Consider the following 22,649-nt stretch of genomic DNA (forward strand, 5'->3'; position numbering starts at 1 on the left):
GTTTGCCGCATTTCCTCAAGAGGTGTGTCTGGAGGTCGGTGTTACCAGTTATAATACAGAATTGGAACCTTTACTCGAGAATAATCTGCCCAGTCCTAGCAGCTGTCTGTTCCCAAGATTTCTCTTTCTCTGGAATTATTAGCACTTGGTGATATCAATGGAAGGAGCTTGTTTTTTCTGTTTTTGTTTGTTTGTTTGTTTGTTTGTTTTGTTTTATTTTGTTTTCCCTTTAAGGTTAGGGAATGACGAGCAATTTAACATTCCCTTACTAACATTTTCCATAGAGGAACTCTGAAATTACGTAGCAGATATCACGGTTTCACCTTCAGAGTCACTCCTTTTCCCTTATCTCCCCTTTCTTGTCCTAGTGCTTAGCTACCCAGCCATCCACCCACCCACCCCTTCATCTGGCCTTATCACCGTGCCCTGGGCACTTGCAGCGTGCCGAGTATGGGTGATAGAAAGGGGACTAAAATCTAATCCTTGACCTCGGAGCTTGCCCGTTAGAGAGAGGAGCATGCAGGATGTGTTAAGCATCTGGGCCATCTTGTCAGCATTGTCTTCTGCAGAGTAGGCCGAGGAAACATGTGGAAGGTGGCCGGCCCTGAACTCGGGACATCTGATTTGGCTGAACCATCTTGTCTTTGTGCTTCGGTCCATACAGATGTCTCCGCTATCTCCAACCTCATCAGGAAGCATGTGACTGAGGCCCGGCTGGTGGAAGACATTGGGCACGAGCTGACCTACGTGCTACCCTACGAAGCTGCCAAAGAGGGGGCCTTTGTGGAGCTCTTCCATGAGATCGATGACAGGCTGTCGGACCTGGGCATCTCAAGTTACGGCATCTCAGAGACCACCCTAGAAGAAGTAAGCTCAGTGGTGGACCCAGAATAATGTGGGACCTACCATCCCAAGGCCAGCCAGCCAGCCAACATTTCCACTGGGAAGAGGATTGTCATGGAGCCCTCCCGGCATTGACTTTTGGGTCAAGTTGGCCCCAGTGAACCCTTTAAGGTTATAGAGGGAGAGAGCAGGCGACAGGAATTAAGAATCCTCCTGGGTGTGAATTAAGAATCCTCCTGGCCTGGCCAAGCAGGAGAAATGGTCATCCTGGAAATCCTAGTTCTAGTTCAGATGTTCTTTTGATACTTGAATCCTTAATATTTCTAGTGATGGGGGGGCTGGAGCAATAGCACAGCGGGTACAGCATTTGCCTTGCATGCAGCCGACCCAGGTTCGATTCCCAGCATCCCATATGGTCCCCTGAGCACCGCCAGGAGTAATTCCTGAGTGCATAACCAGGAGTACCTCCTGTGCATCGCTGGGTATGACCCAGAAAAATTAAAAATAAAATTTCTAGTGATGGGGAACCCGTTGGCTCCTACTCATTCTGTCCCGGATCATTGACCATAGTGCTAGCCTCCTCAGAGATTTAGGGCCATTGATAGAGAAGGAGCCACTGAATTCTTTCCCTCTGGGTCCTGGATAAGTTGTCTCCCCACCCTCCCCACCCCCACTGCAGTATCCGCCACATCGTAGCTTTTATTTGAAAATAATTATCTGGATTGATTTCTCTCACCTCTGAGGAAATGTCCTCTGGTTTAAAAAATGCTTCACTAGCAACTGACTCTGACCAAGTGTTATTAATAAATGAGGTTTCTATTTTTTTTTGTCTTTAGGGGCTAATGTAATAATCCTGGGAGGCTTTGTCACTCTGGTAACACTGGCTGATGATACTCTTACTTTCATATTTCAGATATTTCTCAAAGTGGCTGAAGAAAGTGGAGTGGATGCCGAGACCTCAGGTAACCCTTTGCCCCTCTCGCCCCCCCGGGGCCCCCCCCCCCCTCCCTGCAGGCTCTCTTAGCTCAGCAGTGTTGTCCCCTTGCTTTTGAATTGTTTCATCACATTCTTCTTTTTGTGTCTTAGAGTGTACCAGATGCCAAGGGTTTGTTTTGTAACAGATGAAATGTGAATTTCTTCCCTTTGCCTTCAGATGGAACCTTGCCAGCAAGACGAAATAGACGGGCCTTTGGGGACAAGCAGAGCTGTCTGCGCCCATTCACTGAAGATGATGTGATAGATCCAAATGATTCCGACATAGACCCAGGTCAGTTTGGGAAATATCTGGAATAAATCTCTCTTTGAAATAGACTCTCATTCACATTTTCCCCCCAGTGTTTTCTCTTGATGGCCTGGAGCCAGGGTGATCGATGCCTCTCAGACCCCAGGGGCAATGGGAATGAGTGAAAAACCACCTTCCCTTTTCCAGTGTTTTGTATTTTGTCAAACTGGAGTCAGTCCTCAGTTACCTGAGAAATTCTCTAAATTTGTTCACTTTTTAAAAAGTTTTTGCTCAGTCCCATTTCTAACTTGCCTTAGGACTGTAATTGATGACTAAACATTCTTTTGATGATTTTGAAAGAATTAGAAAGGTGGATTTGCTTTTAGAATTAATAGTTCCCCTAGGTTTTCCTCTTTGTCAAGAGAGAGAGACAGAGAGAGAGAGAAAGAGAGACAGAGAGTGTATTTGACTGAGATGGAGAAGAGAGACCAGATATGGTCAAATATTGGTGAGGTAGAAAAGCACCTCATGTCTTTTACAGTTAGGAATTATGACTTTAAGAGGCAAGGATTTTTGTAAACTGTCTAGATCTTTCTGTCTCCAGGAACCTGCTTGTATGAGTGTGAGCAGCTTGTGTCCCTGACATCAGACATTGTCAGGACTTGGATCATCACAATGCGTCCATCATTTGCCAAAATTAGAATGGATAGGTGGCAGACAAAATTCCTTTCTCTATATATAAATATACCAGCATATATATACACACCATGTTTCATTGATTTATAAGAAATTGAGGATGGCTCATTTCATCTGGATGATCTGAAATCACTTAGGTGTGAACTTTAGCCCTTAGTTGTTTCAAACCATCTGCATTCATCAGATAAGAACTGAAAGTCAGGACTGTCTCTTTGGGACATTTTGAGTCACGACTTTGCCTTAGACTTAGCTTTGTTGTCAACCCCGTTACTTCTAATGTCCTTCCATCGCAAAAGCAAGCTTCCAGGATGGTTGCTGAAGATTCCAGCGCGAGCAGGTCAAAAGCGTTTGAGATAGGTGAGCTTCCATGTTGACTTCTTGCAGAATCCAGGGAGACAGACCTGCTCAGTGGGATGGACGGCAAAGGCTCCTACCAGGTGAAGGGCTGGAAACTCACGCAGCAGCAGTTTGTGGCCCTGTTGTGGAAGAGGCTGCTTATCGCCCGACGGAGCCGGAAGGGATTCTTCGCTCAGGTGAGCACGCTGTCCAGACTGCGAGCTCAGGCCTTGTGGGTGCCGGCTCCCTGGCCTACGGGGCAGGATGGCATGGTTATAGGATTGCCAGCATTTCATTCCCAGCTCTGGCACGGCACATCTCTACCTCTCGGTAGCTCAGTCTTCTCATCTGTAAATTGTGGGGAATAATACCCGTGACAGGGTTATTATGAGAATTGAAGTGGGTCTTCTTAGAAAGGGCCTCATAGTAGTAATTACTCTGAGGGTTTTTTTTTGGCGGGGGGGGGGGGAGGAGGGGGTATTAGTTTTATTGTAGAGGAGAACATAAAAGAGCAAAGTTTAGAAAAATTGGGTAAATTATACTTTCAGAACGTGAGAAATGGTATGTGCAGGGGGATCTGACAAAATAATTTAGTGGAATTTGAAGTTTGTCTGTAAACAGAGAAAAAGTATAGCAAGAAAACCAGGTTAAAAAAATGGCAAGAAAAACCATAATGACCAAAGGGAAAGAGAGAGAGAGAGAGAGAGAGAGAGAGAGAGAGAGAGAGAGAGAGAGAGAGAGAGAGAGAAGAGAGAGCCAGAGAGAGAGAGAGAGAGAAGGAAGAGAGAGAGTGAGCTTAATAATAAGAAATGAGATAATTTTCATTATAGTACTTTGCCATATTTCAGTTTCCTTTCGGTATGTTTTCTCTGTAACCTCAGAGCATTAGAACCAGGGATTTGATTTGAATCTTTGTTATTTTAAGGATAAATTTTCCGGCAATAAATGAGTTTAGCGTTTCTGCACTCAGAGAAAGTATGGGTACTAAGAGGGAGGTGGCTCAAGAAGGACTTAGACCATTATGCTTCTTGTGGCCATTGAGGGAGACAGTGATGGCTGTCACCTTACATCGGCACCACTGCTGTGGCTTGTTTTTGAGTGTGGACCTGAGCAGCTCATTTAGTGTTAGTTCACCCACTACAAGTGAGAAGAGAGACCATGATGGAATGAATTCTTAAGAATATACTTGTAGTCAAGGCAGAATCAGGCTTCAGCGGGGATTTTAAAGATCCCCTGAGTCCTCCTGGTATGTGCCACTGTTTCCTCTGTGAACTTCTCATCTGGTGCCACTGCCTTACTGCCATGACCCTTCCCCTTGTGCTGCCAGTTTCCACAAATGGCTTTGGGGAAAGGTTTAAGTTTAACTACTTCCAACCCACAGAGAGTCTTGGTGGAACTTGGCCTTGCGCTCTGTACTCATTTGTGTGCTCACTGGGTAGGGAGGTTGACTCAACTCAGAGGGGCCTTCCCCCTTGGTTTTATTTATGAAACTTGCTCTTCTCCCTGCAGTCCCCCCTCTGACTCCCCCATAACTTCTGGTTATAGATTGTCCTGCCAGCTGTGTTTGTCTGCATTGCCTTGGTATTCAGCTTGATCGTGCCACCCTTTGGCAAGTACCCCAGCCTGGAACTTCAGCCCTGGATGTACAATGAACAGTATACATTTTTCAGGTATCTATTTGCCTTCTATGCCAAAAGAAAAGGAAAGCCTGGGTAGATCAAGGGTGTTCAGTATGTGGAGGACCAGAGGGAGGAGGACTCAACAATCTCACAGTGGAATGGATTTTATCAAACTCTGTGACTCAAACTCCTATAAGGGTAGGGGAGGTCTGGCCTGTGGGCTCTACAGGGCTCTCAGAATCACGTGGTCTGGCCCTGGCTCATGATCGGACAGATTCCAATGCTTGTTGTCAGCTGTTTGCATCTCCTCTATTTGTGCTATATGGCCTGCAAGTGATGTGATAAATATCCAAATGGTCCTTGGATATTATCATATTATCATCCATGGAGAACAGCTGACCTATGTATTGGTTGTTATTACTCCTAACAACTAGTTCTATAATTTTCTAATATATAATTCCATAATTTATAGTTCTATATTTATTAAAAATAAACTCATATTTATTGCAAAACAAACAAACAACAGTGGGGAGCAAAATCTGGAATAATCACATAGTCCAGTCCAGTAGTTTTCAACATTTTTTTTTAATGCTTGAGGACTGACATCTTTCTGAGCACTGATCCATGAACCAACAGTGATTAGCACAGAGTAGTTGAGTGGTGGTGTTCAACCAATTGACTGATAGAGTTCGTGGACTAGTGTTTAAAAGTCATTGGCCAACTCCCCTGTTACTGCCTCTGAACTGTCCTCACTGTACTGCTCTTGTCAGTCATGTGTTTTGCATGAACAATATGACCTTGCATGAAGCCATAATATTTTTGAATGTTAGCTGTCATTTAAACTTTGTAGTTTCTATATACTATGAAAGTATTGCATTACCAGGTTCTTTCTTTTACAAAATGAAATCCACATGTTCATTAGTTATAGACACTAACCTGTCCATTAGTTATCGACACGAACTCGTATTCTTCAGATGAAAATAGCAGCTGTTGCGTCCGGTGCTTCAAACAGAAACGAAGAAGACTTAATCTTGATACATAAGTTTTCTTCAGTGCTTGAATTTGTAGTCGGAGGAAGTGGCATAAAACAAAAAAGCAAACAAAAAATGATAAATATGTGACTTAGTCTCTTTTCTTTAACCACAGCTTCCATCCTATTCTGTCTCACTTTATCTTTTCTTTACCATTTACTAACACTAGACTGTAGACAATAAGTTTGTTTTGTGCTTGTAACTGGTGCCTGTTATGTTTTCTTGTTGTCTGTGCATACATGTAACCAACAAAATCTGATGACCCTTTCTTAGAAAATCGTGGTTTATTGTGTCTAATAGATAATCATGAAAATACTTTTGAAACACTAATCCTTAAAGATTACTTAATATTGAGATACACTTTTAACTGTGTGTGTGTGTCTGTATAGATTCTTGCATACACTCATGTGTATATACTCACACATACTTCATGTGAGTAACTTATACACCTAAGTTTCACACTGGAGTGCTATACCTTGATGTCATATATGTGGTCAGATTTTGAGCTGATTTATGTTCAGTTTTGTGTACAGTTTATCTGCATTTTTAATAGTGTGGCATCTACTAATTTAAACACTAGTAGAGTCTAATTTAAACACTAGTAGAGGGTTTCCATTGGAAAAATATTTTGCCCTCCTGATTCCTGGTTTCAGTGAATTGCTGAACTGGCTTCTCCTCCTATTCCACAGTAATGATGCTCCTGAAGACACCGCCACTCAGGAACTCTTGAATGCTCTCACCAAAGAACCTGGCTTTGGGACTCGCTGTATGGAAGGACACCCAATCCCGTGAGTGCCCCTTGAGTCATCAGACCCACCATACTGTCTTCTTGTATTGTCATTAGTTTTTGCTTTTGTAAAGTACTCTTAATACTTTTCATTATCAGCAGTAATACTTGACACACTGCATGCCATTATTTGCCCTATGAACCTGCTTTAACTTTAAAAAGCCAACAGAGTAATCTTATCAGATCATCAAGGAAAAGCACAGCGGATGAGGGAGATTCCCTAGCACTCTGCAAAGCGAATCACTGCAGATGTTTGTTTACTCCTGTGGAATTAATATTTAAGTAGTACTTCATACTGATCAAATGCTTTTCTCTTCTCTTCCTCCCATCTGCTGTTCCTACAGATAGAGATAGGCCTTTATTACATTCCATTTGCAGTCTGGCTTATCATCACCTGAAAAGATGATGTCTCAATTTCCTATCACAGTACATAGAAGCTTCTGTCCTTGTAGAGTTGTGTGTTTTATAATAACATTTGCTTCAAAATTTCTTTTTCAAAATACTTCTTTTAAAGAGCTCAGACAGGGGCTGGAGTGATAGCACCAGCGGGTAGGTGTTTGCCTTGCAAGAGGCCGACCCGGGTTTGATTCCCAGCGTCCCATATGGTCCCCTGAGCACCACCAGGATTGATTCCTGAGTGCAAAGCCGGGAGAGACCCTTGAGCATCACCTGGTGTGACCCAAAAAGCAAAAAAAGAACTCAGACAGTATGTAAACAAATTCAATGCCATGCACAGATGAGTCTGAGAGCGTTAGGGTACATGCTTGTGTTTGGAGATCTTTGTGGGCAAAGACAGGGAAAAGAGGTGAGACCCAGGCATATTCAGTGATGGCAGATACGGATTTATTTAGCTAAGTGGAGAAAATAAGCTCCATGAAGGCAAGTGCCTTGTTGAGTGTGTTGAAGTAATTCAGAACTTAAGTCAAGCATGAAGACCACATTTCTTACCGGATACGGAACAACCTGGCTAAGTTATTTAAATACCATATCATACATTCTCACCACCCCAAGCACCACCTTTTTTTTTTTTTCCTTTGGGCCACATCTAGCAGTACTTAGAACTTATTCCTGGCCACATCTAGCAGTACTTAGAACTTATTCCTGGGATACACTCAGAATCACTCCTGGTGCGCTCAGGGACCGTATGGAGTGCCGGGGATTGAGCCTGGGTCAGCTTAGAGCAAGGCAAATGCCCTTCCCACTTTACTGTCACTCTGCCCCCTCAAGCACCTTAAGATTTTCTACTTGTTTGAAACATAAATGGCATCTTGCCTCTCGACTCTTTTCAGCCCCTTAGCATAACATTCAGACCTTTTCTCCACATTAGTTTCCTCGAGCTGCTGTCTTCCTTTCTTGCCCTCAGCATACGAGCAGTTAGAGCTTCCAGATCCCGTCATCTTCCCTGTAAACAGGTTTGCAGTTCAGGAGGCTGTGGCGAGGCCAGGAGGCATCAGGCAGTTATGAGATCACGTTTTGTGCTTTCCAAAATGGTGACGGGATGGGTCCATATTTGTGCTTGTCAGTGATTGATCCTGTGCTGGAGGCAAGAGGAAAGATCAGACCCTGGCGGAGGGAGGAATCTAACCCTTGATGTTCTCCCTTCCCAGAGACACACCCTGCTTGGTAGGGGAGGAGGAGTGGACCACTGCCTCAGTTCCCCAGACCATTATGGACCTCTTCCAGAACGGGAACTGGACCATGGACAACCCCTCCCCCGCCTGCCAGTGTAGCAATGACAGAACCAAGAAGATGCTGCCCGTGTGTCCTCTGGGGGCCGGGGGGCTGCCTCCTCCGCAGGTGAGTCACTCTGACAGGGCAGTGGGGCGGCAGAGCAAATGGACAGACAGTCAGGGGTGCAGGATAGGCCTGGAGTTTCTGCTTGGGAAGAAGGACTAGACAACATGCCATGTTAGGAGCATCACTTCTGGTCCGTAGCTTTATTCTTGTCACAGGGAGAGGTGTAGTGGGTTTTGAGGGAGAAAGTAGAGTGTGTCAGATTCTGTCTTCCCAAAATCAGCTTTGCTTGGGCTGGAGCAATAGCACAGCGGGTACAGCATTTGCCTTGCATGCGGCCGACCCGGGTTCGATTCCCAGCATCCCATATGGTTCCCCCGAGCACCGCCAGGAGTAATTCCTGAGTTCAAAGCCAGGAATAACCCCTGAGCATCATAGGGTCTGACTCAAAAAGGAAAAAAATCAGCCTTGCTCACGGACTTGTTTGAGGTCGAATCGGAGCCCAGTTCTCTCTGCCCAGTCCTCGGGCTGTAGGAGATGTTCTGTGGCCTCTCACAGAGATGCTGGCAGCACGGACAGGCAGACCCAGCCGCATCCCCGACTCTGCCACCGGCCACTTGCTAACTCCTTTAGACAGTGTCTCTTTTTTCGCTTGCCCATAAGACCTCTGAGAGTTTCAAACTCACCTTTTCTGAACCGCCAACAGTGGGAGCAGTGCTGAGTCTTTGTGTTTGCTTATCCTTCTTTCTGAGAACAGTGTCAGGAAAAGATTTGCTGGGGATGTCTCTGTTGCTTTACCAACATCTAGTTTGCAGTGCGAGGATAAGCAGTTTCACTGCAGTGAGGATAAAGAAGTCCCGATCACCTTGCCTTAGAATACCAAGACAGATTGGCAATGTAACTCCCGTGGATCAAATATTTCACAAAGTGTAGGCAATGATGTTGCTCCCTAAAAAGCCTTTTTTATTGACTACAGAGAATTGTGTTTTAGGGCTTGGGAGATTGCTCAGTTGATAAAGCACCTGATTTCTGCATGTTCCCACTGCGTCTAATCCTAGCATCAGCACGAAAGGCTCCAGGGCACACAGAGATAACGTCAGGCCAGGAACACCCAGATTTATACATGTCTAATCATATGTATGTGATTTTGTTTATGATATGTATTACATATGTCTAATATGATTAATGTAATGCAATATATGTATAATCATATGTATATGACATGTATAATCATTCATACATATCTAAGTTACTGACTAATGTCTAATTGGCCAAAGAGTTATAATTTTCTGGAAAACTCCTTAGATTGATGTAAATGAATGATGACTGCTGAGGGCAGAAGCATCCAGAGCTCAGGGGTTGGTGGGTGGCAATGCCTTGCCTCTGGGCGGTGTCCAGTTACAGTGTAGGGCTTGTTTGAGAGACATGTGTCATGATAGTCCTTGTTTTATTTGCTGCATCTGGTCTGGTACTTATGACACTGAAGACTTATGCTTGCTTTTTCTGTGCTAACAGAGAAGACAGAACACAGCGGATATTCTTCAGAACCTGTCTGGGAGAAACATTTCAGATTATCTGGTGAAGACTTATGTGCAGATCATAGCCAAAAGGTCATTATTTGCTCATCTTGGCTCTTGCTTTATCCATATTTATTAGTGGAATTGAAGGTCTAAAACTAGTAGCCAGAATGGTGGGGGAGGTTGGAGAGGGGGCACCATTTTTTTGTCATGTCTTCTTGGAAGTTGAGGAGTTTGCCAGATTTGAAAAGATAAGAATTATGGACATTTAGTTGTTAAGTTCAAGGTTGAGGTAGCCTGGCATATTGTCATGGTGTGGTGAGATCCAGTGCACATCATTGTGACTATAAATAACGTGGCAGTTTTATAATTCAAAGTCACTAAGCAATTAGATTTTAAATAGTCTCACCACACACAAAAGAAGTGATAATTATGGGATATGAAGGAGGTATTCATTAACACTACCATGGTAATCATATTGTAATTTATAAATATATCAAATTCACATCTTTTATACCTTAAACAGTGCTATTTGTCAGGTATATCACAATAAGAAATCTGAGTTCAAATTTTAATTTGAATTATATTTAAATTTTTCCACTTTTTAAGTTGCTGCATTGGGGGCAGCTGGTCATCCTTGGAGACCTAGCTGGTATCAAATATGATAACAGTGGTGCCCTTAATTAGTTTGTTGTGAGAGTGAAATAACATGATATCTCTGAAGTGCCTCTCATGATAGAATACATGATTTTATGTGGCACTAGACCAGCTCTGAGCCAACCCTGAACCACCTGCCGAACTGCAGAGCCTTGGAACTTCCTGTGGCAACTCTGCCCAGCATTGAAGACTTAGTGGATGCTGGGGGCATGTTTGTTCTGTTTTTTTCTTTTTTTTTTTGGTCTTTTTGGGTCACACCCAGCGATGCTCAGGGGTTACTCCTGGCTTTGCACTCAGGAATTACTCCTGGCGGTCCTTGGGGGACCATATGGGATGCCGGGGATCGAACCCGGGTCGGCCACATGCAAGGCAAACACCCTACCCGCTGTACTATTGCTCTGGCCCCTGTTCTGGTTTCTTTTGGTTAACTGTGCCTCTCAGGTAGGGATTCTTGGCCCCTTTAAATGACAAGAATATGCCTGTGACAAGAATAAATACTTTGAGTTTCAGAGGAGAGAGGCATTTTCCATGAGTTCCTAATTCAGTCTAGTCTTGTGTGTAAAGTGATTTTGAGAGTGACTTAATAGCTGAAATTTGATTTTCATATAAAAAAATACAGTTTTAAGAGGGAAGATAGGGTATACTGATTAGGGTTTCTCTCCAGTGATAAATCCCTCTTATGTTTCCACCCTGATCACAGGATTATTTCTCTCCCCGTGTTGTATCTTCAAATAGATTTTGACTTTTTTTTGGTCATCGAAAATAGGAACAAAGATCCCTTTGAACTGATTTTTAATTTCTTGTAATGATCTTTGGTTTCTTTGTTTTTGTCTTTTGCAGCTTAAAGAACAAGTTTTGGGTGAATGAATTTAGGTAAGTGGACCTAAAAGTGGAATTTATTTTGATTTCCCTTGAGTCCTGTAGTTAAGTCCATCTGTTTGCCTTGAGAAGCTTCTAGTTTATTTATATGTATTTTTGGCTTTTTGGATCACAGCCGGCGATGCACAGGGGTTACTCCTGGCTCTGCACTCAGGAATTACCCTTGGTGTTGCTCAGGGGACCACATGGGATGCTGGGAATTGAACCGCGGTCGACTGCATGAAAGGCAAATGCCGTACCCGCTGTGCTATTGCTCCAGCCCCAAGAAGCTTCTAGTTTAGAACCTCAGTCTCCTAGGGTAGAGAGCATCTAGGAGGTGATGAGCTGTTTTCCCTCATGTTTTAAACACTTTACTCTGTGCATAATCAGACTCAGGTCCCTTTCACTAGGGCAGAAACCATTAGCGTTAAGCAGTGGTCCCTAGACACAGAGCTAGGAGTAAGCTCTGAGCATTGCTGGGTGTGGCCCCCATACAAAAAAACAAAAAAGAGATGTAGAATCCCCTATGGGTAGCTCAAGATATAACTTTTCTGAGTCTAATTTGGTTCTCTTTTTAATAAGCAAGTTATTTCTCTGAAACATGGACACAGTCAAGTTAAGTCTGCTGTAGACAGGTATAGTGTATTATGCACTATTTTAATAGTGGACCATTCCTTTAGGTATGGCGGATTTTCTCTGGGTGCCAGTAATTCCCAGTCACTTCCTCCAAGTCAAGAAGTTAATGATGCCATCAAGCAAGTGAAGAAACACTTAAAGGTGGCCAAGGTATAGTATCCATCTCATTAGCACACATCAGCCAAAGGCACTGAGAGTTGCTGGTATTGGGAGTAGTTGGTCGGTCAATGTAAGTCCTTAGTTACCCTTTTCTGAATTTAGATTTTTAGTTACAAAGCTATTATTTGTATTTAGTGATTGTGCACCAGCCAAGGTTGAACTACTGAGTATATATTTATTATTTGAGGTGTAGAACAGAAACAAGCTCAGAGATTTCAAAGTTCTCAAAATAACTCCAGTTAATATATTTAGCCAGTGGGTAAAGAAACTGAGCTTCAAATACGCTTTTTAAGAACATTATTGGTTAGACAAGAAGTTAATCATTTTTTTTAAGGTGGTGGCATGCTTCAAGCAGTCACTCCATTTCCATGTGTATCAGATCTCTTTTTTTAAATTTTATTTTTATTTATTTATTTATTTTTAGCTAAAGCATGATCTCTTTTTTTTTAAAATGAGAATCAAAACCATAAGGTGTCACAGACTCCAGAATCATAACAACTTAATCCTAGGGTCTGTGTCTCTGGAAATATTATGTCCCATGGGTCTGATCCATTTGCTCTCTGAGTGTAGTAGAGAATTTTTTTTTTTTTTGCTTGTGTTTTGTTTTGAGCTATACCATGGGGGTTCAGAGACTATTTTTGATTCTGTGCTCAGGGATCACTCCCGTTGGTGTTTGCCAGGGAGTGAACCGGGGTCATGCGCGTGCCAGTGCCTTAACTTCTACAGTTTAGCCCCAGAAGAGCACTTTGAAATATCCCACCCACACTGAGTCAAGTTTTTGTTGTTCACAGGACAGTTCGGCAGATCGATTTCTCAGCAGCTTGGGAAGGTTCATGACAGGATTGGACACAAAAAATAACGTCAAGGTAAAAACATACTAGTGAACCAGACTCTTTATATTATGTTTTATACTCCCTACATATACCAATACTCAAATAGTTTCAGCTCATGGCAACTTTGGGAGGGGTATTCATGTCCTAGCAAATTAGTAATAGTTTGAGTTAGGGCACATGCTGTAATGCTCGGGAACATTTGCTTTGCTACCATATACAAGTGAATCTTTGTGACCTTGACCAAGATTTTTAGCTTACCTAAGCCTCAGTTTCCTAATGAATGTAGTGGAGTAGCCATGTCAGTATTTGAACTGTGTTGAAAGAAGTTAGCATGGTGCTTGGCCAAGTGGTCACTTCTCAGCATTCCCTGGCTGTTATTACTCATTTGCTTTGTTTTCTGACTCTAGTGTTTTATCATGGCACATGAGCAGTATTTCTGAAATTTGTATGAAATTTATGTGAGTGTGTGTGTATGTGTGTGTGTGTGTGTGTCTGTGTGCGCGCATACATGTATATGTGTGTGTCTATGTGTGTCTACTTCCAAGAGCAGGGCTTGGGAACATGACCTTTGTCCCTGGTATATTTTATTTCAGGTGTGGTTCAATAACAAGGGCTGGCATGCCATCAGCTCTTTCTTGAACGTCATCAACAATGCAATTCTCCGGGCCAACCTGCAGAAGGGGGAGAAGCCTGGCCAGTATGGCATCACTGCTTTCAACCACCCGCTGAACCTCACCAAACAGCAGCTCTCGGAAGTGGCTCTGTAAGTGTGACTGGGCTGAGTGGGGGGATGGGGAGAGAAGGAGAAGAGAGGGGCCTGGGAAAATCTTAGAGCTGGGGAATCTGGTTGTAGAGTAACAGCTGGGGAGACAGTTATATTATGGTATGTCTGGATTGATAAGGCTCTAGGCAGAAAATGATCAGTTTATAAATTGGCTGACAGATTAAAATTGCGGAAGATAAATAACTCTGTTATGTAAAGAACATTGTATTTAGTGAATTCTCTAAGGTGAAAATATATTAATAAAACCCTAAAATAATTACACGTGCTGTTAACCCAATATTTAATAAAAATCAGTTTGGTTTTAGAACAACTGGCTTTAGGCTTGGTGTTTTAGCATCTTGTATTTTTAATTTCTGATTTGAAATTGTGTGTGTATGTGCGTGTGTGCGTGTGTGTGTGTGTGTGTGTGTGTTGTGTGTGTTTAAAGCTAGCATGGTCTGATTTTCAAGCCTTTAGCAGAGGTAGAAATCGGTGATTCAGTCATACTCTGAATTCTTAGATGTGTCCTGTTAACCGAGGAAACTTCAGAAAATTGCTAAGTCCAGCTCTTAGCACATTGTTGAAAGCTATCAACAGCAGATCCCTTTTTGTGAATGGGGCACAGCACAATTATTATTTCTACTTCACTTACATAAAATGCAGCATATATCACTAGGCTATTTTATACAATCCCGTATATGTGTGTATGTATAGATCTGTATATACATTATAGTGTGAATCCTATTTATTAAGCTTATTAAACAATCACGTTAAAAATCGGATCCAATTTTGTACGTGTTAGATTGACATGTCACACACTATTTTTTTTCAGATTTATTTATGGCCCCAAGTAAGCCTATTTGAATTGTTTCACATTGATATTTCTATTTTATTTCACTTTAAAGCTACTCATGTGAAAGTTACAGCCTGTTGCTGATAGTATATCAGAAACAGTGAGCAATAGTGAATGTCATGAAGCCAATCTTAGATGTCCTTTGAAAGTTTGGTGATGGCAGTGGACTTCCCCCATGTCCCTTCTCTCTGTTGATGATGTTGGGATAACTGGAAGTGGCACTTGTGCTGGGTTGTGCCTTGTACATTTAGTTGTGGTGCTTGTTGCAGTTCATACTCTTTAAGCTGTTCTCAGGCATAACTAGTTAAAGTGTTTGCTGGAGTCTCATTACTGACCACAGCACTTTCTCATTTTATTTTAGTTGCGGTGTTTGCCGGGAGTCTCGCCCTTTAATTAAGGTGCTTGCACATACCTGGATGTGGTGTGCCCATAAATCACCTGCAGCCCCAGGGATCTCAGACAACAGAGATGCCAGGCACAAATAGCAGAGCCATCAGGATTGTGGCACTGGGACTGAGCCTTATTCTTCACAAATAGGCACTCTCAGCCACTGAGCCATTTCCCAGACGCAAGCAAGAGACTCCTAGGCTTCCCTGAAGCTACTTTTGAATTTAAATTATCAGGGTTTTTTCCCCCTAAACTTAAAAATGATTATCTCTAAATTGACATAAAACATACTCGTCAAATGGAGTTTTCTCCCTATACAGAAGATACGTGTGTGTGTGTGTGTGTGTGTGTGTGTGTGTGTGTGTGTGTGTGTGTCCTCAAATGGATCATCAGGTGCATCAGTGATCCCACTTCATCTTCTCCTTCTCTCTCTCAGGATGACCACATCAGTGGATGTCCTTGTGTCCATCTGTGTCATCTTTGCGATGTCCTTTGTCCCGGCCAGCTTTGTTGTATTCCTGATCCAGGAGCGGGTCAGCAAAGCTAAGCACTTGCAGTTCATCAGTGGAGTGAAGCCCGTCATCTATTGGCTCTCTAATTTTGTCTGGGACATGGTAAGAATCCTGGACTGCTGCTTTATAAATCTCCATCAGTCTGCATTGGAAGAAAGAGCCGCTGGCTCTCACTGGGAACTATTCTAGCCAGACTAAAGATGAATGAAAGAAGCAAAGGCAGAGGCAGCTATTTACTTTCATGATACCAAATATAATACTATACACAGAGCTAACCTCACGCCAGAGAGAAAAATTAGTCCCTGGTATATAATAGTTAATAGCACTGTCATCACCACCACCACAACCCATTTCCTATGTGAAACCTTTCTGAAGACTGAGGTGAAACACTCTTAGTGAAACACGAATGTCCCTTGTCTAGTGGATTTTAACCTTGAGATTCGAGGGTGGTCTCCTTGCCTTATTAGAAAATCCATTTCTCATTTGAAAGCTTATGTGTGTGTGTGTGTGTGTGTGTATAATCTACCAGTTTTCAATATGGTTTTATGCCAACTCACATGAGCTGCCTCTATTTAGACCAATGTGAAGGACTTCAAAGAATTATGAAGAATTTTCATAAAGTGGATGGTAATATACCTCCGCATGACTTCCCTTAAGTCGCACAGAGCAGATTTAATTTTTCTCCCAGTGCACGTCCCCTTGTATATTTGAAAACAATTTTTATTTAACCTTTTATTTAACTTAGTCAGCCCCAGATGATAACACAAAAACATACTTCATAGTGTCTGAAGGACTGTGCAAGTCTGAGTGATCACGAGGAGGGGGTTGATTACACCAAAGCCTCCCTGACATGTCATTGTGTTGGCCTGATTGTTTTGATAGGGCCACACTCCATATTGTTAATGCCCCATTTGGAAATCAAAGCCCAGAATTACCCTTGTGTTCAGGCTGTGGTCGGAAGACTATGAATCTAGAGGGACTTGCTCTTTTTCCCATACTTCTGTTACTCAGCTCAAGGGTATTACGTGTTGGAAGGAGTGCTCACTTGCTGGAGACTTGGTCGTGAGCCAAATCTCCATCCACAGAAAGGCTTGTTTATGGAGTCTTTCTCATTTGATACTGATGCCACTGGCTTTTCAGAATCTGATCTTTACATCCATCTCCGTTAAACTGCCTCTTGTTTAGTATCCACTTGCTTTGCTTTTAGCTTGATTCAGTAATTACCTCATTCAGTAAAAACATACTGAGTGCTCATTATTGCCTGATTCTGTGAAGCATGGGGGAATCAGAGATGAAAGATCAAATCCTGGAACTGAGCAGCATAACTTATCTTCCTGTATATTAGCTGTTCCCCTCTGCTGTACAGTCTCTGAAATAGACTATAAGCATGTCTTCATTGAAGATGTTGATAAATATATCGAATAGGATGGGACTCAGGCAGAGCCTTCGGAAGCTGTAACTTCTTCTAAGAGCTGACAAGCCCTCTATTATCTTCCTACCTAGGCTTTCCTCTCCCGCTATGAATTTTCATAATTGTCCTATGGTCAGGTCTTTATTTCTGCATTTTAATGCTCGATACACCATCAGTGTAGACTTTAAAATTATTCTCGGTATGATGAAACAGTTCTGACATTCATGTTATAAGCGCTTACCTCATAAATAGATTACATGTGAGATTGAACTTGGGCAGACTATAATATAGCATTAATGATGAGACAGACACAATCATTTTCGGGAAGAATAATGGAAGCTTATTTTCTGCCTGTGAAATTGAAATTACTCTGACTGGGAATCCATCGTTCAGTAAGTTTACTGAGCGTGACACCTTGGCTTAGCTGTTGGAAAGACAGAAAGGGCATGCAGTTTATAAAATCAGCCAAGGGTAAAATGCTTGTCAAAATGTATTGTCCGGTATTTTGATTAATAGTTTATGTGCCTTCATTAATTCAGAGTTATTCTCCAATATGTTTATCTGCCCTTTCTTGTCCGAGGATGTTGAAGACTTCAGATATGTCATTGTGTCTTTGATGTAGGAGTGAACTTAATTTTTCTGTTTCCCTTTTAGTGCAACTATGTGGTCCCTGCCACGCTGGTCATTATCATCTTCATCTGCTTCCAGCAGAAGTCCTACGTCTCCTCCACTAACCTGCCTGTGTTAGCCCTTCTCCTTCTGCTGTATGGGTAAGGAACCTTAGGGTGGCCGGGTGGCAGAGAGTGAGGCATATGGTACCCAGTATCAGAGAGAACGGAAGTCAGCGGGCATCCAGTAGACATTTGTCTTTGTGCCTCCGCAGGTGGTCGATCACACCTCTCATGTATCCCGCCTCCTTCGTGTTCAAGATCCCCAGTACAGCCTATGTGGTCCTCACCAGTGTGAACCTCTTCATTGGCATCAATGGCAGCGTGGCTACTTTTGTGTTGGAGCTCTTCACCAACAATGTGAGTTCTGCCGAGAGAGCGCCGCCCTCCTGGGCCAAATGTCTCTGGAAGCCAGAGGGCAGTGTTCAATCGTCATCTCCATTCACTTGTCTGTGGTATTGATGCCACTAATGGCTCTGTCCATTTTGGGGATTTTCTTTTGCTTGGTGTTACGATGCAACTCTTTTAGCTCCCTTTCCTTGTATTTCCCTGATTCAGACTTTCAGTTGTCTTGAGCATTTTTTATACTTCTCACTAAGTGTTAGTTTCCTCTAGCAGTTGGTTTTCTTCCATATTTGCTTTCCTCTCGAGTTGCTTTCGCTGGGTGATTTGTACTGGATGCTGCTGCCACTACCACCTCTGCCTCAGTGTCTTTTAAGGCAGTTCTCTCTTCGATCCTCTGGCCTTTTGTCCATAACCCTTATTGTACCTTGAACTCTAGTTTCACATTCTTCTCTTCATCACGGTTAGTTTTGTTTAGATAATTTATGGATACCCCAGATTTGGCCTTATAACCTTTCCCCCTGAGAACCTATTAGTTCTCTTGGCATTTCTGTCACAGTGGTTGACATTACTGTCTATCCAGTCACCCAAGCTGGGCAAGATTCAAAACATAGAATTGTAACTGTATTTCATGGTGATTCAATAAAAAAAAGAAAAAAAAGAGAAAAAACCCCCATAGAATTTCTTTTGATTTATAGGTATATAGCCTGTCCTGGCCAGCTTAGCTCAGACTTCTTCCCAAGGTATTAAAAATGTAAGCTAAGACTTTCCATTTCACTCCTGTAGCTTTCCGGTATCCTTTCTCCATCAGAGTCCAGTAGCATTTTACTTGTTCTTCAAGAATTATGAAGTTTTCCTAACCTGTTCTTTGGAGGTGCTATTTTCCCTATCCTCTGCAAGCCCTCAGTTCATGACACATGTACCAATTCCCAATTTTGTGTCTTTTCCTCAGGGTAGAGACTATTGACTGTTGCCTCTCCTGTGCCCTACCTATCACAGTGCATTTAGTGCATTGCCATTTACACAAGTGCTGGACATTCAGTTAGCTCTGACTTCATGTGTTTGAGATGAATTTTAAAAATTCCAGCAAAATCCTGAAGCTGAAATATTGACCCAGACACGAACAATTTGCTTTTGAAATGCAAAGCAAATATTTTATTGTGGGTTTTCTTATGACTAAACATAGCTGTGCTTCTAAACTTTACTCATATGTCTCCACACTCATAGCATTATTAGAAATTTTCTAGGGAAAATTGTATTATGCTATATATCATCAGCTGTGACTGCTGCTATTTATTGTTATCTGAATTCAAAGTTTCAGTTTGACTCTAGGGAATCAAATTTTTCCTTCGCTGCCATCATGTCAGACTTTGATACATTTTTTAGTCTAAATAGCAAATGACATTCAATATCTCTCTGTTTCTGGCTCATTCTCTCTGTCTGATTTTTGTAGAAGCTGAATAACATCAATGATATCCTGAAGTCTGTGTTCCTGATCTTCCCACACTTTTGTTTGGGACGGGGACTCATTGACATGGTGAAGAACCAGGCAATGGCTGATGCCTTGGAAAGGTTTGGTAAGTCAATAGCAGTGCCTTCAAGATGCTTTCAGGAGATGCAATTTGCATGGGAATTGGTACTCTGGCCTTCATTTTGGCTGATCATTGGGCACTAGACTCTTATACGTAGCTGGTATGGGTTTTGTAATACAACTCTGATAGATTTGAGAAAAATGAGGGTATCATTTTGCAGGTAAGAATGTTGGCTTTTATTTGGACCCAGGGCCTAATGCCACTGGTTGGGTTTGTCAGAGTCACTAGAAAACTCAAGCTACGGCTTTTAGAATGATATACACGCCAGGAGATTTAAGGAGAGGTAAACTTCGGTACTTTTAGGAAAACCATGAGCCTGCAAAGGCCATATATATTACTTTTAGAGTCTATGAAAAGGTAATTTACTACAGATTTTTCCTTTAGAGTCTTTGAAAATATTTCTACTATGACCATATAACTATTCTTTATCCACCAGCTCATATAATTAGATAGGCCATGTAATTTAATGGACATAGAAGATCATGTGGTTTTCCTTGTTTTCAGCTTGGAGGTTCAAGAGATGTATAAAGAATTTAAGGAATATTAACATGAAAGTGGGTAATTTAACTGAGTCATGGATTAAGTTGGGTTGCTACCAAAAGAGACTCTTGCATTTTCCCTAGTGAAATAAGTTGTGAAAATATTTCACCCTAAGAACTCCCATAGATTTTTTTTTTAAAGAAGATTGTTGGCATGTCTCATTAAAATGGAAACATTAACAGCTTAGATAAAGTGATAGAAATCTAATACCTGTTGACTCTGAAATTTTCATGGTACTATATTGCTGTATGTTCTCCTAAATTCCTTCTCTAAAATAATTGCCACTTTGCACCTCCCACCCCAACCCCAGCCTACACACACACACACACACACACACACACACACACACAAAATAGCTTGAAAGCTTGATTTTTTTGGTAACTATTTTTATCCTTAAGATCTGTAAATACAAAGCTTCTACCTCTAAATGATGAGGATGAAGGATGAAGATGTCAGGCAGGAAAGACACACACTTAAAAATGGTCTTTGCTATGGTTGATAGCCATTGGTGTTTTCAGGAAGGGAAATAATACTTTTCTTAAACTGGTTGTAACTGCTTCTTCCCCACCCCACCCCCCAGCTTTTTGAGTCACACCTAGTGATGCTCAGGCCTTACTCCTGGCTCTTCACTCAGAAATACTCCTGGCATTGCTCCAGGGGCCAAATGGGATGCCAGGGATCAAACCCACGTCACCTGCATGCAAGGGCAAACACCCTATCTGCTGTACTATCGGTCTGGCCCCAGGAAGGGAGATAAATTTGAGTCTGAATTTGAGGATGGTAATTCCATTCTAACTGGATCTCTACATTGTGTCGTCCAGGAGAGAATCGCTTTGTCTCACCACTGTCTTGGGACTTGGTGGGTCGAAACCTTTTTGCCATGGCTGTGGAAGGGGTGGTGTTCTTCCTCATCACTGTTCTCATCCAGTACAGATTCTTCATCAGACCCAGGTGAGAGTTTTCTCAGAATTTACCTGTTTGGTGGGTCTCCAAGAAGAACACAAGGAATCCCTTCTGGTTAAGTGGTGGTCGGATCGGCTTAAACCCAAAGCCTGTAACGACACTGCTTTTGCTAATAAGGGCATCCCCCTCCCCACCACTGCTCCTTCGGCAAACTGGGGGGCTCGATTTGAAAGGACTACTTTTGAAACTTGATCATTTGAAAAATAGCTTGAAAGCTTGATTTTTTTTTTGTAACTATTTTTATCCTTAAGATCTGTAAATACAAAGCTTCTACCTCTGAATGATGAAGATGAAGATGTCAGGCGGGAAAGACAGAGAATTCTCGATGGAGGAGGACAGAATGACATCTTAGAAATCAAGGAGCTGACTAAGGTGAGACAACAGAAACAAGATAGAAGATCTAGAGTTGTTTTTTTTCAGCTTCCTATGTTGGATCTTATATTTACTGGGCCTTTTTTTTTTTTTTAAAGAAGTACTAAATGTGTATCTATCTGGGGGCTGGAGTGATAGCACAGTGGGTAGGGCGTTTGCCTTGCACGCAGCCGACCCAACCAACCCCGGGTTCGATTCCCAGCATCCCATATGGTCCCCTGAGCACTGCCAGGAGTAATTCCTGAGTGCAGAGCCAGGAATAACCCCTGTGAATCACCAGGTGTGACCCAAAAAGAAAAAAAAAATGTGTATTTATCTGTCATCTATCCCCAGTTCTATTTCACATATACCCTGGGGACTTCTTAGTTAAAGACATCTACGGAGGATATTTTTATAATGTGAACTCTTACACTTGAATTCTCAAGTATATTTGCTTCTCACCCTTAAATCCATAGATTCATTATTAAAGTTATAGTACTGCATATTTCGATAAAACTAAAGTAGGGAGAATATAGGGTTCATTTCTCCTTTCATTAAGTCTACAAAGCTGATGACTGCTCAGGGTTCAGTAGCAGAGGTATATCCAGCTTTCTCTAGGTTCCAGAATCACAATAATTTTCTCTTTTAATAGTAGGTTTGCAATTTTTTAAGCTGTCTTGTTTTTCTGGGGCTTGTGGGGGGGGGCGGCTATGCAGCCACTGCTGCCTGAGCGTTGGGGAGACCACCTGGCATAAAGAGTCACCCTAAGGCTCCCGTGTGCCAAGCATGTGCGCTGATTCTTAAGTCATCTCCCTTGCCCCTGTGTGCAATACTTGGACTACAAATCATTGCAACCCTGTAGAATTTCTTTCATTTGTTTATCAAAAAAACTTTATATATTAGATAAGTGGAAAATATGTAAATGTTAATATTGACCAATGTGAATTTGAAGATTGATTATATTAAACTTAAAAACTCATTGACTTTTACGTTGAGACCCAGTCATTCATTCATTGTCACAGAACTGTCACAGAAACAGTTCAAGGCACTTAGCAAATCAATGAGGTGATTTGGACTTAGCCATAAGTGTTAGTTCATGGTGTGTTTGGATTCTCATTCCCTTTTCTACAGTTGCTTGGGATGCTGTGAGCCACCGAGGGTTGTAAATTTTTACCTTTTGTTTATTGCAGATATATAGAAGGAAGAGGAAGCCTGCTGTTGACAGAATTTGTGTTGGCATTCCTCCTGGAGAGGTAAAGGCACTTTATATTGCATTTGTCCCTATTTATTCAGACTCTGTCTACCTAATCAGACAGCAATGTCTGTTGGGGATAGAAGT

The 22,649-nt window shown here is 42.2% G+C and overlaps 1 protein-coding gene across 4 annotated transcripts in view; it reads left to right on the forward strand.

Moving 5' to 3' along the window:
• ABCA1 (ATP binding cassette subfamily A member 1) overlaps positions 1-22,649 on the forward strand; it is a 148,623-nt gene that overhangs the window by 114,093 nt on the left and 11,881 nt on the right. For all 4 annotated transcript variants that reach the window (XM_055124798.1, XM_055124811.1, XM_055124802.1 and 1 more), the window contains exons 25-43: positions 665-867; positions 1,757-1,805; positions 1,997-2,110; positions 3,146-3,294; positions 4,643-4,767; positions 6,437-6,535; positions 8,142-8,331; positions 9,784-9,878; positions 11,283-11,315; positions 11,981-12,086; positions 12,887-12,961; positions 13,522-13,691; positions 15,368-15,545; positions 17,509-17,624; positions 17,738-17,882; positions 19,318-19,441; positions 20,818-20,947; positions 21,211-21,331; positions 22,501-22,563. In XM_055124798.1, coding sequence (XP_054980773.1) covers positions 665-867; positions 1,757-1,805; positions 1,997-2,110; positions 3,146-3,294; positions 4,643-4,767; positions 6,437-6,535; positions 8,142-8,331; positions 9,784-9,878; positions 11,283-11,315; positions 11,981-12,086; positions 12,887-12,961; positions 13,522-13,691; positions 15,368-15,545; positions 17,509-17,624; positions 17,738-17,882; positions 19,318-19,441; positions 20,818-20,947; positions 21,211-21,331; positions 22,501-22,563 — 2,285 coding nt within the window. The remainder of the gene's footprint in view (positions 1-664; positions 868-1,756; positions 1,806-1,996; positions 2,111-3,145; positions 3,295-4,642; positions 4,768-6,436; positions 6,536-8,141; positions 8,332-9,783; positions 9,879-11,282; positions 11,316-11,980; positions 12,087-12,886; positions 12,962-13,521; positions 13,692-15,367; positions 15,546-17,508; positions 17,625-17,737; positions 17,883-19,317; positions 19,442-20,817; positions 20,948-21,210; positions 21,332-22,500; positions 22,564-22,649) is intronic.

Source organism: Sorex araneus, chromosome 1, assembly GCF_027595985.1.
Source record: "Sorex araneus isolate mSorAra2 chromosome 1, mSorAra2.pri, whole genome shotgun sequence".
NCBI classification, from domain to species: domain Eukaryota; kingdom Metazoa; phylum Chordata; class Mammalia; order Eulipotyphla; family Soricidae; genus Sorex; species Sorex araneus.